This window comes from Podarcis filfolensis, assembly GCF_964270895.1.
Source record: "Podarcis filfolensis genome assembly, chromosome: 14".
Classification (NCBI taxonomy): Eukaryota; Metazoa; Chordata; class Lepidosauria; order Squamata; family Lacertidae; genus Podarcis; species Podarcis filfolensis.
The window spans coordinates 4,049,618-4,067,247 of record NC_139616.1 but is presented as its reverse complement, the minus strand read 5'-3'; the positions used below and the strand labels follow the sequence as shown (position 1 = coordinate 4,067,247).

General features: G+C 47.5%; 1 protein-coding gene across 3 annotated transcripts in view; it reads left to right on the top strand.

Annotated features, from left to right (window-relative positions):
- The first annotated feature begins 5,271 nt into the window (after positions 1–5,271).
- Positions 5,272–17,630, top strand: part of RORA (RAR related orphan receptor A) — a 366,343-nt gene continuing 353,984 nt past the window's right edge. Inside the window, exon 1 of one of the 3 annotated variants that reach the window (XM_083586667.1) lies at positions 5,272–5,693. In XM_083586667.1, coding sequence (XP_083442793.1) covers positions 5,480–5,693 — 214 coding nt within the window. In that variant the 5' untranslated portion in view covers positions 5,272–5,479. Of the gene's footprint in view, positions 5,694–5,772; positions 5,830–17,630 lie in introns of those variants that run through there. The other 2 variants (XM_083586666.1, XM_083586669.1) reach the window with 2 other exon arrangements.

Below are 17,630 nucleotides of genomic sequence, written 5' to 3'. Positions count from 1 at the left end.
TGGCACTGACAGCATTATAGACGACACAAAATGCTTATTCTGCACTTGTAAGAAGTCAGTATTTTAGGGTGGCAGCACCTACACTCTGGAACTCCCTGCCTATTTGCATCAGGCAGGCACCATTGCTGTGCTTTTGGGTGCCTGCTTAAAACTTTGTTATTTAGGCAAGCCTACGCAGACATGGAGAAGTTGCTGTGTTTTAGTGCCCCCCACGGCAATTTTAATCTTTTGAATCTGTTTAACATTTGTTTTTAATTGTCTTTCTTGACAATATTTAATGTTTCATTTTATATTACTGTAAACTGCCCAGAGGTGATTTTTTTTTTTACAGTCAAGAGGCACCGTATTTTTCGCACTATAAGACGCACTTTCCCCCTCCTAAAAAGTAAGAGGAAATGTGTGTGCGTCTTATGGGATGAATGCAGGCTGCGCAGCTATCGCTGCGCTCAGGAGGCTTTGCGTTGCTTTTGCTGAAGCCAGAAGAGCAAGAGGGATCGCTGCTTTCGCTGTGCAGCAATCCCTCTTGCTGTTCTGACTTTGCTTCGCTGGAGAGACGCTGCGCAGCTTTCCCCCTCTACGCAGCGCCTCTTCAGCGAAGCGGGAGGAGAAACGGAGCCCCTTCTGTTTCTCCTCCCGCTTTGCTGGAGAGGCGCTGCGCAGAGAGGGAGAGAATATTTTTTTTCTTGTTCTCTTCCTCTAAAACTAGGTGTGTCTTATGGTTGGGCGCGTCTTATAGAGCGAAAAATACGGTATGTACATTTTGTTAAATAACAAACAAGCCAACAAGCAAGCAAGCAAGTACTCTGCTATACATAGAGTCAGTTTTCTGGTGTACTGTATGTGTGTGGCTATGTTAGTGTGTTATAGCAAATAAAAAACAGAGTCTCATGACACCAAAGACAGATTAATTGTGGTGTAGCCTTGGCAGGAATGGAGCCCAGATTATCAGATACATGAAGCCTGATTATGCAGGGTCAAGTCCACTGATGCATCTGCCAGAATATATACAGTGGTACCTCGGGTTACAGACGCTTTGGGTTACAGAAACTCTGCTAACCAAGAAGTGGTTGCTCCAGGTTAAGAACTTTGCCCCAGGATAAGAACGGAAATAGCGCGCCAGCAGCGCAGCGGCAGCAGGAGGCCCCATTAGTGAAAGCACGCTACAGGTTAAGAACTGTTTCAGGTTAAGAACAGACCTCTGGAACAAATTAAGTTCTTAACCTGAGGTTAGTTCAGCCGCCTCCCCACCTCGTAGAGTCAACACATTTTGCACTACAGCTTCCATCAGCCCCAGACAGCATAGCCATGGCCGATGGGAATTATAGTCCAAAACATCTGGAGAACTCTAGGTTGGGGAATGCTGTGTTCAAGACTCAGGTATGTATGTTCTCAAAATAGAATAAATCAGTGTTTATTTTATTTATTTTGAAAAATTATGTGCAGCTTAATTACAATCATCTCTAAGTGGTGTACAAAGAGATCACATAGATCAGGGCTGGGAAGTCAGTGAGTTTCAGGACTTCCGCTCCTCAGCCAGCATGGCCAATGGTCAGGGATGATGAGAGCTACAGGTTCTCCTGACCCAGATCTACAGGAGCAGAAGCTGTCTGCGCAAGTGTCGGAGAGGCTCCCCAACAGGCAGAAATTCAACTTGTGCAGCTGTTCCCTTCACAGAGATACAGTCCTGGGGAAAGCGTCCCTGTTCAAGTTCTGCCTGTTACACTGCTGTTAAAAATGGCGCAGGAGCTCCAAATGCCTCATTGGAGCCTCAGCTCATCAATATTGCGTGGATATATTGGGAAGAAGTTTTGTTTTTGTTTTTGTTTTAAAAAGCAACAAAACACAGGCATCAAACTGAGTTTTGGGAGACAGGAGGGAGGGAGGGAGGGGGGCCCACCCCACCCACCACCTACTGCTCCCAGTGACAAGCTTACATATTCTGAAGGGAACTCTGTCTGCGTTCTTTGAATCAGAGTAATGAAGACTTTGGGAAAGGGAGAAAAGTGTTATTTTGACTTGCATAATTCAGGATGTAACAAGAGCCTGTGGCAGTTGAGAGACTCAAAATACAGTTGTGCAGTTGCTACTGTTCTTCCAGGTATGTTAAATTAAGGTTGAAATATTCCTTAAAACCAGAAGCAAATAAGCAAACAAAAAACACCACCGTGATCTAGAAATAAAGTTTTCATTGGAGGCTTTATTTATTTATTTATTTGCCTACCTACCTACCTACCTACCTACCTACCTACCTGTTTGGGAGGAGTAGAATTAAATGATCTTGCATTCCTAATTTTCTTACTTTTTTCCTTTGAAACGTTGAAGGCTTTGCAGCTACTTTGATCACTCCTCTTTCACCGAGTCTTCATGTCTCTGTGTTTATTTTTATTTTAGTTTTTGGAAGAGGGATGATATAAATCTCAAATACACTCATTTAATAACCACTTTTAAAAATATCCTAGGCAGGGATCCTGCGCCTTTAACATCTGTCTAGCAGCCTGGCGCAATGAAGGCAAAAGCTGCACTAGCTGGATTTCTGACTGCTGTGCAAAGAGGCCCAAGACCTCAGAAAGTGCCAAGGCAGTTTTTAGTGGATTACGTCTGTGATTCTTTCTGCACTTAGCTGGGAATAAGTCCCATTGAACTAAGTGGGGCTTACTTCTGATTAAACATGCATCAGATTCCACTTTACACCAGAACCTGTGGCCTTACAGATGATACTGAACTACAACTCCCATCATTCCCAGCCATCAATGACTTGGGCTGATGGGAGTTGCAGTCCAGCACTAGAACAGAAGAAGAGCTTGGAACTTGCTTGAGGACTTGGTGCACTAGAGCAAAAGGATACTGTGGAGTCAGAAAAGGTTCAGAGAAGAACATTCACAATGATCAAGGGAGATGGAGCGCTTAGGATTTTTTTAGCTTACAGGAAAGGTGAGTGAGAGGTGACATGCATGGCATAGAGAAAGCAGATACAGAAAAGCTTTTCTCCCTCTCATGAGAACTGGACATTCAATGAAGTGGAACGTTGGAAGATTCAGGGCAGATAAAAGAAAGGACTTCTTAATGCAGTGCAGACGAGACTTGGTCCCTCAGGAGGCAGTGAGGGTCACAAATCTTATGGCCACCACCAAATTCATGGGGGAGAAAGCTGTCAATGACTACTAGCCATCAGCTAATAATGCTTCTGAATATGAGCCAGGAGGGGAGAGTGGTCTTCTGCACAGGTCCTCTTTAGAGGTTTCCTAGGCTAGAGGCATCTCATGGGCCCCTTTGAGAACAGCGTGCTGGACTGATCCAACAGGCTCTTCTGACATAGCAGGAGAAGTGAATCAGATGAAAGGTCCATCAGGGCTGGGGAAACTTCCTTAGCTCTAGGGCACATTCCCTTGTGGCTAACCTTCCAGGTGGAGGCCACACTACCAGGGATTTTTTCCCCAGCTGGAACTCAGCAGAACTCAGTTCTGGCACCTCTTAGGTGGGTGCCCTTGTCATTATAAGAGACCTCCGAGTACAGGGCAGTATATAAATTCAATAAATAAATAAAATAAATAAACAAGGGAGGTGTTCATGGTGAGTTCCAGCATCCCTTTTTCTAGAAAAATACCACTGCACACTACTCTTGGTGGGGTGGGAGGGAGAGGCAAATAGATGTGTCTCTTATCTTCATACTATACTCCAGAAACACCAGAGGTTTCTGCAGCCCCACATCACTCCATCCAGGAAGGAAAGGGGAATAATTTTAGGTAAAGGACTTAGATTTCAGCTACTCCAGGAAGATGTGGAGCAAAGGCAGTGAGGGGTGAGCTTGGCATATGTGGCATTAGGGGAGACCCAAGGGCCTGAGAGAAAGGACTGGAGGGCGACATTCATCCCTCCCTCTGAGACTCTGGTTCCCAACCCCTGATTCATTACCCACATTAGCCAGTCAGATACCGCTAGAAAGTCCACAAAGAAGCTCCTCACTCACTGTTCAATTCCATAGAATTCAAGCTGCAATACTGTACTGCACCAGAAAACACAAGTTGGGTGGACACTCCTTCATTGGAGGTTTTTAAATGGAGGTTGGATGGACCTCTACCCAGGATGTATTAGCTGTAATTCCTGTATTGCAGTGGGGAGTGAGGGGTTGGCCTAGATGACCTTTGGGCTCCCTTCCAACTTTACAATTCTATGCACCAAAAGAACCAATGAAAATGCAATCTAAATCAGTATTTCATATGGGTGTGCCATGGGCCACCTGAATGAGGTTCACAGTTTGGGATCCCCTGCTACACCCCAGGGCTAGGGCTCCTGTGGTCTTCCAGACTCCCTTGGACTGCACATCCCATCCCCACTGACCAGAAACAGTCCTTGGGCAACCTGGTTACAAAGCTTTGCTGAAGGAGTGCCCATCCAAGGCAGTCAATTCCATTGTCAAAAAAGTTTTATTTTAAATATTATTATTGCACAACATCACAATTTTAATTCTATGTAATTCAGCAACTTGGGGGGGGGGGAGGAAGCCTGTGGACTTTCCAGAGGTATCTGGTTGGCCGCTGGAGGAATTGTGATGTTAAACTGACTCGGTGGCTGGGATCCACAACCTCAGGGACCCCTCAGGGAGAGGGGTCAATACGGCCCTCCATACCTCTCTATCAGGCCCTTGGAGCTCCCCTAATGCCACACACACACACACACACTCGTGCCAGGTTGCATTCCTTTCTGCACCCTGGAGTACTTTTGGCTAGCTGAAGTGTGGACTCCTTCTCCAGTTTTGGAGGTTCACTCCCTGACACCTCCAAGACTAAGAAGAGGCAGAGGGCAGGTGATGGGGAGGTGGTGGTGGTGGACTGGGTAGTTGGAGCAGGCAAGCTAGTCCTGGGAGCTGCACGGGGACCAAGGACCTGACTGGTCATGATCTGAGGAACCTCCCCCCCCCCCAGTCCTTAAAACGTTTTCGCTCAAAGGGCCCATTTCCTCGAAAGCAAAGACCAAACCAGATGCGCGACAAAAGCCCATCCAACCCAGAAGCCCAGGATCTCCTGTGGCGGGAGGGGGGCGCTGGGAGGCGCAGGCAGCCCGGCAGCCCAGCGGGTTCGAGCCTTGCCTGGGCAGGGGCTGCGCGCGTCTACACGGGAGTAGAGGGGGTGGGAAGAGCGAGCCCGTTAAAGCTCTCGCTAGCGCTGCTTGTGGTCACAGCCAAGCAAGCTCGTCTCCCATCTGGCTCAGCCTCGCTCCGCTCTGCCTCTCCCCGCCGCCCCCCCCCCAGCATCATTCCCCTTTGCAGCCTCCTTCTTCTGCCCCCTCTCCGTCTCCCCCGCCCCGTCCTGCCGGCCCGGGGAGCCACCCTGGCCCAGCCGCCGCGGCCGCCCCCCCGGGCGCGCTCGCCGTCTCCGAAGCCGGGCCGGGAGGGGGCAGAGGCGGCGGCGGCAGCGGCAGCAGCAGCAGCACCAGCGGCAGCCGCGCCAAGGCGAGGCGGCGCGATCGCCCAGCCAGAAACATGGAGTCCGCGCCGGCAGCCGCCGAGCCCGCCGCCGCCGAGCCGGGCTCCGAAGCCGCCGTCGCGGCCACGGCCGGCGCTGCAGCCCGGGATCCCGCGGCCGGCGCGGAGCTGGCCCGGAAAGGAGAGGCGCCGCCGCCGCCGCCGCCGGCTCCCAACCGCAGGCAGAGCTACTCGGGCAGCAGCAGCAGCGGCGGCGGAGGAGGAGGAGGAGGTAGGAAAGCGGGGAAGGGGAGGGGAGGGGAGGGGAGGGGGGGGGAGAGAGAAGCCCCCTCCGCCGGGATCCCCGCGGCCAGGGCCGGGGTCGACCCACGATTGCGTCTCCTTTCAGTCTCCAGATATGTATATAAGTCTGTGTATATATATATATATATATGTGTGCGCGTGTGTGTATAGGCGTGTATGTACAGTATGTATATGTGTGCACATATATATATGTATATGTATATGTATATCTGGTTCGACATGCTACCTTGTAAACTTTTAATGGATTTTTTTTAAAAGAAGAGAAAAAGAAACCACAAGCCTTTGCTTCCATGACAAGCCCGGCCTTTTGGTGGGAGGAGACTCCGAAGGCCCGTTCACACGTTCCCCCTGGTTGGAATGTTGTTGTTTTCGGAACTGGCCTGCCTGAAAAGGCGCGCTTGCCTTGCTCAGCACGTGTCCCGGGCGAGGCGCGGGAGGCGAAGGGCCGGGCTCGTCTTTGCCGACGTGCACGTGTAGAGGCGAGGACGCGGGACTGGCCAGAGCCGCAAAAACATCGCCCCGCCGGAAAATAAAAGTCCCCAAATGCCACTTTGGGTCTGGGCTTTGGGGTGTGGGATTTATCTCCCACAAGGCAAAGAGGGTTTCAGCCCCAAGTCAAGGAATCAAACACTTTGGATTGGCAGGTGCTTCTCCCTCTCTCCCCACTCCTTTTTAAATATAGGTGTCTGTTTTGTTCCATTATTAAATGGTGGACAGAGTTTTGGAGGGGCGGGGCTGGCTTCTTGCGTGGTTTCTTCCTGAAGCGTGTTGATGGAAGCGTTCAGACGAGCTCGAGCAGCTCCGTGTTTGCACACTGGGGTGGTGCAGTTGTTTCCTTTGGAGTTGTTGCTGGCAGGTGGAGGCCGTTGACCTCTCATTCCTGGATCTGGCAGGAGCCCTCTGCTCGCCTCTCCTTTTTGAACGTCCCGCGTTGCGCGCTTTTCTCACGGTCTGGAGGCGAGCGCAGGTCAGGTCCTCTTGACACGTGCAGGTCACGCGAAGTTCAGCGCCGGGCAGACGGCGGCTTCACCGTCGGGGAAACAAAAAAGACCTCGCGGTTGCTGATGGATGCGGGGGCGCGCGCGCGTTTAGTAACGCGGGTCTACCTGGCTTTTTCAGAGCAGGGAGGCGAGCGTCCCCCTTTTCTGCTTGGCATGCGAAGAGTTAAAGCCCAGAGGACTTCCAGAAACGTGGATTTGTGTGATCTGCTTTCTTTGTAAAACGAGGAAGGGGATGATGAAGGATTAAGTCTCCTCTGTAAATAAAGTAGGCATGGTTGCTCGAGAGGAGAGATGCGGAACCGATTCACCAGGTTGTGAGAACGTAGCCATGCTCGCCTTGCTGTGCCAAGCCACAAGTTGGATTTAGCAAGCCCACAGCTAGAAGACTGTCTTCTGTCAGTGGGGGTTATTATTTTGGAGGCGGGGGGAGCTGTCGGCGCAGCACTGGAGACAGAGGATCTGGGCTTGGAGAGGGAAGGGGGCTTGCAAAGGCAGGCTCGTGCCCCTCTCTCGACGCTGCTCAAAATATGGCTGATCATGTGCGCTCCAATATTATTTGTTGTTGTTGTTTGTTCCTCCCAATTTAGGCCCCGCCTTCCATTCCGAGCAGCTTCCTCCTTGGCCGGCGATCCCCGTACAGCGGGCGGGCGGGGGGGGGGCGGAATAAAAGATGATAGACACCCCTTGAAATCAGGAGTGCGTGCGTGCGTGCGTGTGGGGGGGGGGGCAATTTCCCGAGATTTCTTTAATGCAACTCTAGGGAGTGGAAGAAATGTGTATAAGTGTATTTGCAATATGTATATAGAGAGAGGCATTTTTTGGCATTTGCAAGGGGCCTTGGGATGGTGGCTTCCACGAAAAGGAATGTAAAAGCTGGTTACATAACAACGTTAATCAGAAACACTGGCGAAAATGTGTCTGAGGAGAGCCAGATTTTTTTTGGGGGGGGGATGTTTACGAAGCGGCAGGACTTTTGCTGTTATACAACCTCCCTTTTCTTCTTTTTTTTCTGGCTCCATCCCTCCTTAACTTTCTCTGCTTTCAGATAGCTTAATCCCACCTTATTGTTTACCCTGGAATTTTCCTCCCCCTCCCCCTTCAAGAAGAGAGCGGGGAGTGAGAGAGTGAAATCTACAGTGTGCAAAGAATACTCCTGCACTCCTCTCTCTCTCTCTGCACATCTCTGTTTCCTTCGCAGCCTGAGCCATGCAAGTCTGTGGGAAATTATGTAACCAGTGTTGAAGTGTGTGTGTGCCTGTTATTATTGCCATAGAAATAAAAAAAGGCCTGGGAGAAGGAGTAGAAGGCGACCTCGACAGTTGATGGCGATGGCGACTTGTGCTCCATCCTTATCACGGTGATCTTAAACGGTTTAGGCTTTTGAAACTGCTAACCTGCTGACCCAAATGTGCAGTGATGCTGCTTTGCTCTCTTTCTCTATCCTCGTTGTCCCCCGCCCACCCCCAAACCAATTGTAGAGAGGATTAAATCAGGAGGGAAAGTGAAAATGTACACAGGCTCTGTGTGTGTGTCTCAGCACGCAAGCACTGCCCTTATGTAACAATCTGAATGGAAGTAACAGGGTGGGGGGGAATGCGTAAGTTAAGGGGACCGGCTGAGTTCAGGGGCGGGAGAGCATCCACCATGGAAAGCCTTAGCTGAGGGTGGGGGGATGCAATGGGCCTCCTTTGTGGATGGCAACACTGAGCAAAGCAGAAGTGTCTCTGCTTTTGCAGGAGTTCTGGCTTCTATGCTCAGGAGAAGGGAGATGTTTGCAATGGCTGTTATGATGATGATGATGTAATAATGGAGTTGGCAGAAAATAATATCTGCTTCCAGTGTGTAAAATGGTTGGAAAAGTGGAACTGGCATTTCCTTCTAGCATAACATCTGCAGCAGAGCTGGAAGCTCATTGACTCTCTGAGCAAAGGCTGCAGCTGCCTGCCATTTGATATCCTTAGGGGTGTAGTGGAAGGGGAACCTGACTCGGGATTTATTCAAAGTGGGAGTGATGTCATCTGCCAGAGTCCTGGAAGCATTGATGAAGTCTCCTTGCTCCAGCAATTGAATGTAGTGATGAGGAAGCTTACAAGTTTGTGACAGGGTTAGCATAGTTTTCTCATAATGAGAAAAATAACCAAGCAGAGGGGCTAGATACTGCTTTTCTTTTATGGAGTTTCTACTTCAGGTGAGCAGTTTAACCAGTAACACTTCTTCACACGATTGTTTGCATTTCTAATCCAAAGTTAAAGTCTGCATTTCAGCATTTGACTCAATGTGTTTTACAGGTTGAACCTATGGAGTTGGATAAGTAAGCAACACTGAATTCAATGGAGCTTAGCTCTAGGAAGCTACACATAGGGTTACATTCATGCTAAACTTCATGAATTTGGAATATTTATTTATTTTTCAATCAATCAATCAATCATTCCAAATTTATAACATGCCCTTCCTCCCCAAGGGGAGCCTAGTCTAGCTCACAACAGTAACATTATATAAGTTTTAACAACAACAACAACAACAACAACAACAACAACAACAACAACAATATAATATTTTGGACAGAAGTTGAAACCAGCAGTGTAAAAGTGCATGTATCCTGAGCACAGATGAAGGGTACTTGATTTCTCTGGATGCTTGTGACCAGCACTTGTAGACGGGCATTTGCGATGGCATTGTGGATGGGGAGGTCCAAAGTGCTATCTTATGGTGTACATAGGACCAAGAGACATAGATGGTGAGCGAGCTGCTGCAGTGACCTGCAACACCTGTGCCATGTTTGTCTTCCTGCCCGAGAATGTGCAAAACTATACCTGCAGTAAGTGCAAGCTGGTTATCTTGCTGGAAGAGAAGGTACAGCAAATTAAGGCCTGCCTATCCACATTTCGAGCTACTGGGCAAGATGAAGAATTTCTCAATAGAGCAAAGTGGACTGTCCTGGAACAGTGACGCAGGTGGGGTGCCCCTAAGGAGGAGGAAGATTGCCCATTCCAGGAGATGAACCTCTGGAGGAACATGGCACACAGAAGCAGGGCTTTCAGATGCCATGCTGTGTCACTGGAGCTGTAAAATAGATCTCATGCACTCGCTTCAGACACCAATTCTGGGCTCGATTAGCAAGGACAGCAGTTGCAGACTTCATATTACACTGAGGTGTCTGTGGAAGGTATAGTGGACAGGGCGATTCCTGCCACTCCTCAGAGGAGGAAGAGGCATGTGGTGGGGTAGGGGACTGGGGGACAGAGGCAGCAGTGTGTTGAGTTAACAGGGCGTCCCAGGAGATGTGCTATCTTCCATGTGCAAATATTCACAATGTGATGGTGAAGTTGCCAAGTCTTACAAAGCCACTGACCACAACTCCCTTCCTTCTGATTCATGTGGGTACAAATGATACTGCCAGACACAGCTTTTGACATACTATGAGACTCTGGGCAGGAAGCTAAAGGGCCTTGGGGAATAGGTGTTTATTTCATCATGCCTTCTGGTTGAATATTGTCACCCAGGTAGAGGAAAATACTGGAAGCAAGCCACTGGCTGTGCAGCTGGCATCATCAGGAAAGGTGTAGCTTGGACCATGGTCTTGGCTTCCGTGAGGAAGGACCTCTGGCAACAGATAGGTTGCACCTCACAGCAGTTCACAGGAATGTGTTTGCTAAGAGTCTCATGAACCTGATCAAGGAAAAGGTCAGGTGGGCCAAAGCTCAGAATGAGTTCAGGCATGCAAGAGAGGTTTAAAATAATAATAAATGTTTCTTTGGCTATGTTTGAAACAAGAGCAAGAACAAGCACATACTAGGCCCTGTGCATGGAGAAGATGGAGAAGTGCTATTGGATGACTAAGAGAGGGTAGAACTACTCAACACCTGCTTGGTCTCTGTCTTCACCGGTCAACTTGACGTTGATACCAAGAAAGGTCCTAGAATAGATACTTAAATGGTTGGCCTGTGAGCACTTAGGAAAATACTTTGATTACTAAGACCCAGTAGGGGTTTCTCAAATCAAGTCATGCCAGACAAATCTCATTTCTTTTTTTGATAGTGTTACAACCTTGGTGTATCAGAATAATGCTATCTCTTGCTTGGACTGCTGCTATGCGCTGTATGTGGGGCTACCTTTGAAGGTGACTTAGAAACCACAACTAATCTAGAATGTGGCTGCCAGACTGGTGACTGGGAGTGGCTGCTGGGACCATATAACACCGGTCTTAAAAGACCTACATTGTCTCCCAGTATGTTTCCAAGCACAATTCAAAGTGTTGGTACTGACCTTTAAAGCCTTAAATGGCTTTGGCCCTGCATACCTGAAGGAACATCTACACATCAATCATTCAGCCTGGACACTAAGATCCAACTCCAAGGGCCTTCTGGCTGTTCCTTCACTGCAAGAAATGAGGTTAGAGGGAAACAGGCAGAGGGCTTTCTAAGTAGTCGTTTCTGTCCTTTGGAATGCCCTCCCATCAGATATAAAGGAAATAAACAACTACCCAGTATTTGACTTTTAGAAGACATCTGAAAGCAGCCCTGTATAGGGAAGTTTTCAATGTTTGATGTCTTACTGTGTTTTTATTTGTAGGAAGCTGCCCATACTGCCTGGAGTAACCCAGTTAGATGGGCAACATATAAATAATAAATAATAAAATTGTAGAATTGTAGAGTTGGAAGGGACCTCAAGAGTCATCTAGTCCACCCCCTACAATGCAGGAATCTCAGATAAAGCATCCACGACAGATGGCCATCCGACCTCTGCTTAAAAACCTCCTGAGGGAGACCATTACCAAGAGCTCTTACTGTCAGAAAGTTTTTTCGTATGTTTAGTCAGAATCTCCTTTCTTATAACTTGAAGCCATTGCCTTGAGTCCTACCCTCCAGAGAAGAGAAAACAAGCTTGTTCCCTTTTCCATGTGACAGCCCTTGAGATATTTGACATGGCTACCATATCTCCTCTCAGTCTCCTCTTTTCCTATCTTGGGCTGCAGCTCCCTCCTTACACCATTTATTCTGTTATCACCAGGTTGGGCATAACTTTCCTTTTGGGTGAAGACAAGGGAAAAGTAGGTGTTGAGTAGTTCTGCCTTTTCTCTGTCACCTAATAGCATTTCTCCGTGTTCCCCATGCAGAGAACCTACCACTTGCTTGTTCTTCCTCTTCGGACATAGCCGAAGAAACCTTTATTATTATTTTTACCCTCTCTTGCAAGCCTGAGCTCATTCTGAGCTTTAGCCAGCCTGACTTCCCCCCTGCAACTGTTGGCTACTCATATATACTCCTCCTTTGTGATTTCTCCTTTCCTCCATTTCTTATACATGCCCTTCTTAATCTCAGCTCATCTGTAAGCTCCTTATGCAGCCACACCGGTTTCCTTAGATGTCTCCCACTTTTCTTTCTTGTTGGTTTTGTCTGCATTTGGGCCTTCAATATTTCTCCTTTTAGGAACTCCCATCCTTCTTGGATTCTCTTCTCATTGAATATTTCTGACCACGGGATCACACCCAGTAGCTCCTTAAGCTTTTTGAAACTGGCCTTCTTAAAGTACAGAGTGCGCGTCTGACTACACTCAGCTTTCCCTTGCCTTTGTATGATCACTTCCTCCCAAGTTTCTGAGTTCTTCGACTTATTTGATCAGTTCCTCCCTGTTGCTTCTTCTGCCTTCTGGGAAATGAAGTTGTCAGCAAAGCAATGGGGGAATTTGTTGGACCTTACATTCTTGGCAGAATTTGAGTTTCAACAGATATCAGGGAAATTGAAGTCTCCCATGACTACTGTGTTTGGAAATCTTCTTTAGGAAGGCATCTTTCAAGTCTTTAGTCTGGCTTGGCGGTCGATAGCAGAGACCCACAGTAAGGTCACTGTTGTTTCCCTCTCCTACATTTTTTACCCCTATATTCTCAATCTGCTTTTCATACTCCAGGTCATGGAATATACAAGTGTACATATACCGGTATATACAATTGTATATATCCTTTACTACTACTACTAATATTGATTGCAGTAAGTCTTTTGAGTATTATGTGGCACCTGTAACAGTGCCAGTTCTGCCAATCAAAGCAGTTGAATGGGCACACGTAAGGTAAGGTGGGAACAATAATGTGAAAGAACTAGTTTGTATGGGTTAAATTGTGCATAAACACAGTGTACACCAAGTCACACACATGGCGGTATCAAAGGCATCATGCATCAACAGGATGTTTTGGTTTTCCTTTTGATACAACTGGGAAATTTGTATCCTGCCCTGCCCTGGCTTGCTCTGCCCTGCCCTGCCCCAGCCTCTTTCACTGTTGCTGCTGCTGCCAAGATTGCTTAAGCAGCTTGTGGCTGTTGGCTTTTGAGGAGCAACAGTAAAAGTCTTGCTGAATGGCAGAAATGCATTAGTGCTGTAGTGGCAGCAACCCGCTGCGGTGTCTTTCATTTTGTAATTTGATCTAATAATTTTTGATAGAGTTCTAAAGCAACCCACTAGGACGGTGGCAAGTTTTAAGGAATTGATGTGCTCCAAGAAGCGACACCAGGGCTGGCATTATAGCAGCGTGAAAAGGTGCTGTGGAAAGGAAACCAGCAGCAGTGTGAGAGCAAGCTGAATGCAAAAGCTGGCTGGAGGTGGCAAAGCAGCACTTGGATCGAGATGACCTCCATTGTCGGACTCAGTTGCATTACAGCTTTCAAGGATGCCAGTTTACTGCTAGGATTGTGCTGTTTCTGCACAAAAGAGACACTGGAAGATGGGGTAGAGAAAGAAATATAACATAGGAACGTGAGATGTGCTTGCAGGATCAGGCCATAGGGGGCCCATGTCATGCAATATCCTCTTCCCACAGTGGCCACCCAGGTGCTGTGGAAAACCAGCAAGTAGGACCAGAGCACAAGAGCTCTGCCTCTCTCCCTCCCTCCTGTGGTTTCCAGCAACTGGTATTCAGAAGCATTTACTGCCTCCAAACAGGGAGGCAGACAGAGCATAGCCATTGTGGCTAGGAACCATCCATAACCTTTTCTATGCCTTTGCCCAATCCTTTTATAAGCATTAAAATCTTTAAATGAGTTTTTGCACACTGCAGGGGTTTGCAGAGCCCTCAACCCCTGCTCCGTGCTGGGGTCACGTCAAGGAACGACATTCGAGTTATGGGATGGTGCCTCGGCTCTGTCCCAAGATTGTGTGGCACTGCTGCCATGTTAGATGTGGACATCTCTGCACAGTCTAGTCTCTGTGCCTAGATGAGCCGTGCATTCTGGAACCCTGCACAATGAGGGTTTTTCTGGAACACGTGGAAAGCCTTTGCACAGAGAAGTCTGAGCATGCAGTTGTCCTTTGCAGATGTGCATGCCTAATGCACAGACCATCTGGGGCCTCCCTGTCCTGTTTGATGTCCCTTCGCCTAATGCAGGTGTGCAGAGTGCTGCGGGAGTGTTTGTGGTTCAGTCTGCGGGTGGGCAACTGTGGATCCTTGAGCTCAGCCAAGGCTGAAAGCTTGCAGACTTGTCTTACCCTGTTGACCAGCTGTATAATGTGAATTGCTTTCAGCTTCTCTGAGCTGCTTTCAAAACAGTAAAAGCGTCCTGTGCCACCTTAAAGGCTAACAGATTGATTGCACCATACGCCTTCATGGACTGTATCCCACTCCATCAGGAGCTGGGCTGTAGTCCAAGAAAGCTGATGCCACAATAAATCTGTTAGTCTTTAAGATGCCACAGGACTCTTCAGCTGTTGCAACAGACTAATATGACTGAGAGCTGTTCCAGGTGTCTCTGCCACCCTGTAAATTGGGAAAGATGTACACGGGTGCTGAGGGTTCAGCTGCTTGAAACTTGGTAGAGGTCTGTTTCTTTTGAGCATATTTCTGGCTATGCTTATTAACATGTGTGTACCTTTGTCTCTGTCTTGACCCTGTGGCATGTTGAACAATGGAAGCGTGATGCCTGGTTGCTTGAGGAACTAGATTTCATCCTTCAAGATTACTGGCTTATCTCTACATGACAAACTTGTGTCAATTTTATACCAGTTTAGCTGAAACAGCTTCCTCACCAAGAATCCAAGGAATTTACACTTGGTTGAGAGCTGAGAATTCTGCTTCGCTCTCCTTCCTATAGAACTACAGTTCCCAGAATTCCTTGGGAGGGGAACATAATAACTACTCTTTTAGGTCCATATGGGGATGGGGTACCTGTGGCCCTTCAGATGCTTTTGGACTACATCTCCAACCATCCTTGGCCACTGGTCATGCTGGCTGGGCCTGATGGGAATATCTGGAGCAATATCTGGAGGGTAATTGATCTCCCATCCCTGATCTATAGTGTAGATATCTCCTGCAAATTTCAGGCTGCCATGGCTTCTGTTAAGACGGCTGGCTGACCCCATTGTGCTACCTGAACCGTTGTGAAGAAAAGACAGGCAGTTGTAATATTACTGATGTAAGACTTCATGCTCCTTTGCATGAAGTCCCCTTTGGTCTGGGTGTTGTCTTTAGAATACTGAACTGGGTTGTCAGCTCTGCACAAAAACTCAAGGCTTCAGAAAGTAGAATTCATGTTATTTCTATTTCGACTATTATAATTAGGTAGTGATGTTATCTCAAATCAGAAGGAGATGGAGCAGCCTCACAAGAAGGTCCCCTGCTTTGGCTGTTTAGCTTTCTTGTGTATGTGGAGTTTCAGCCATTTTCCCTGACTGATTTCATAAAATTTACATACACACCACTTGATTGTAAAAAACAACAACCCCTCCACACACCTCTAAATGGTTTACAATAAAGATAAAACAATAAAATTACCAATAAGAAGAATTAACAACAGTCATTTAAGACTTTAAAACTTAAAAGAAAATAGACTAAAAATAGATTCAAGCTTGCAACAGCTTTCGAAGCATCTGGATAGGCTTGCCTAAACAAAAATGTTCTTAGCACTGAAGGTGCCTGTCTGACATCAATAAGCAGGGAGTTCCAAGGTGTGGAACAGATATTATGTGGCATCTGTAAGAATGCCAGTCCCACCGATCAAAGTGGTCAGGCATCCATGTATGGGGTAGAGTGACCTCTTAGGTAAAGTGGACTTGTTGCCATGGCTGCACCCAAATCCAGATCTGGAGTGTTCCCATGCAGCCCAGACCAGTGGCTAGAAGCTAAACAAGCCAAGATTACTGCCTCATTGATAGGGAAGGTGCCCAGCAACATTTAGGTCACACCTAGAGAATCCAGAGCTCTCATACTACTGCCTGCTACTCACAAGGGCTGCTGTTACACACCTATTTCCTCCATAACCCGCACCATTCCTAGTCGAGGCCTTTCCTGGGGTGTCTGCTTAGAGAGAGGCTCTGCGAGTGGCCAGAAGGGAGAGCATCTTTTTCATTGTGGTCCCCTGACTGTGGAACGCTCTTCCCAGCAAGGCCTTCCTGGTGCTGACATGGCTTCTTTTTGATGCCTGGAATATGTGCCAGCTGTGCTTGATGCTAATGTCGCTCTGGATTGCTGATAAGTTTGCATGATGGATGAATGTTCAAAGCAAGAAGGTGTCTGTTTTCACAGTGCTGGGCTGGTTGTGGCTGTTGCTGTGTGTATGTGTGTGTTGGTTGCACCTCCTGGCAGTTGATACATCATGGGAGAGGCAATCCTGGGGAATCTGTGCTCGATTTAGTAAGAAAAACGTCTTAGTCCTTGTGTGGAAATGCCTGGCCATTATATGATGAAATAACTGAAGGCATCTTGGTGGGCTTCTAGTGGCCATTGGAGGTGATCAGCGCACTTCCTCACTCACATCCCCCTGTGCCTACAGCTCACACCTTTAGGCTCGCCACCCATTAAGCATTGTCCAAAATACACATCCCCCTTCCACTAATTGATGTCCAGCTGACGACTCCCCCTCTGCTCTTCTCACATGGGCATTTTTCTTACTTTTGGACTCTGCAGTGTGGCCTGGAGCCAGGCAGTCCTGGTATATTTTAAGAATGATGCACCCCGTGATTTAGAGACTTCCCGCTTATGAAGACTTCAGTTCTCCCTTTGGCAATTCATAGGTAATGATAAATCATCTCCAGAGAGGAGAATATGTGCTTCTCTCTTGCTAGCAAAGAGTCAGCCTGACTTCCATGCATATGTTCAGAACTGAAGTCCCACTGAGTTCAGTGGACTTACTCTGAAGTAAGTGTGTGCACCACCACCACAGTTTAAGAGCTTTCTGAGCTCTAGTGGTTGGCCTTTGAGACGGCAAGGGAGATACACCCCCTATACTTTATGTGTCTTTGTTGTAGGGCATGGGTGTAGCCAAGGGGGGTGGCAGCTGCCCCCCCATCAAGTAAAACAATAGAAATACTTAACTAACTGACCAGTCGGGTCAGTTCTGCCTCCCCAACAAAAGTCCTGACCCCCTAACAAAAACCCTGGCTATGCCCATGTTGTAGGAATATGGGAGAAGTTTGACTCTGTTTGTACTTAAAGGCAAATCTGCCAAATCCACACTTTCCAAAACAATATGGAGAAGTGAAACACAGACGTCCTTAGAAATCTTCCCTTCTTCAGATTTTGCAGGTCTCTGGGGTGCAGTTCTCCACCCAGTAAAGTATGCAAAAATGCATTGTTTTAGGGAAAATAACATACAAAAATGCATTATATTAGGAAAAACTGCTTTGCATATTGGGTAAAATTGGTGTGTGTATGTGTGTGTGTGTGCATGCGTGCGTGTATGAGAGAATGATACAATTTTGGAGATATTCACACTAAAGGACTGGTGAATTTGCATGAGGATATTGTATGTATGTGTGTATCACAAACTGATGTAGAGAACTGAACTGAAGATTTGGAAAAATGAGGAACTGAGAGAACCAAATGTCTCTGCCCTTATGAACCAAATGTTGTAACTACAGAAGCAGCAGAGATGTACTTATTATTATTACTTTTATTAGTCGCTTGCTACCTTAAAGGTATC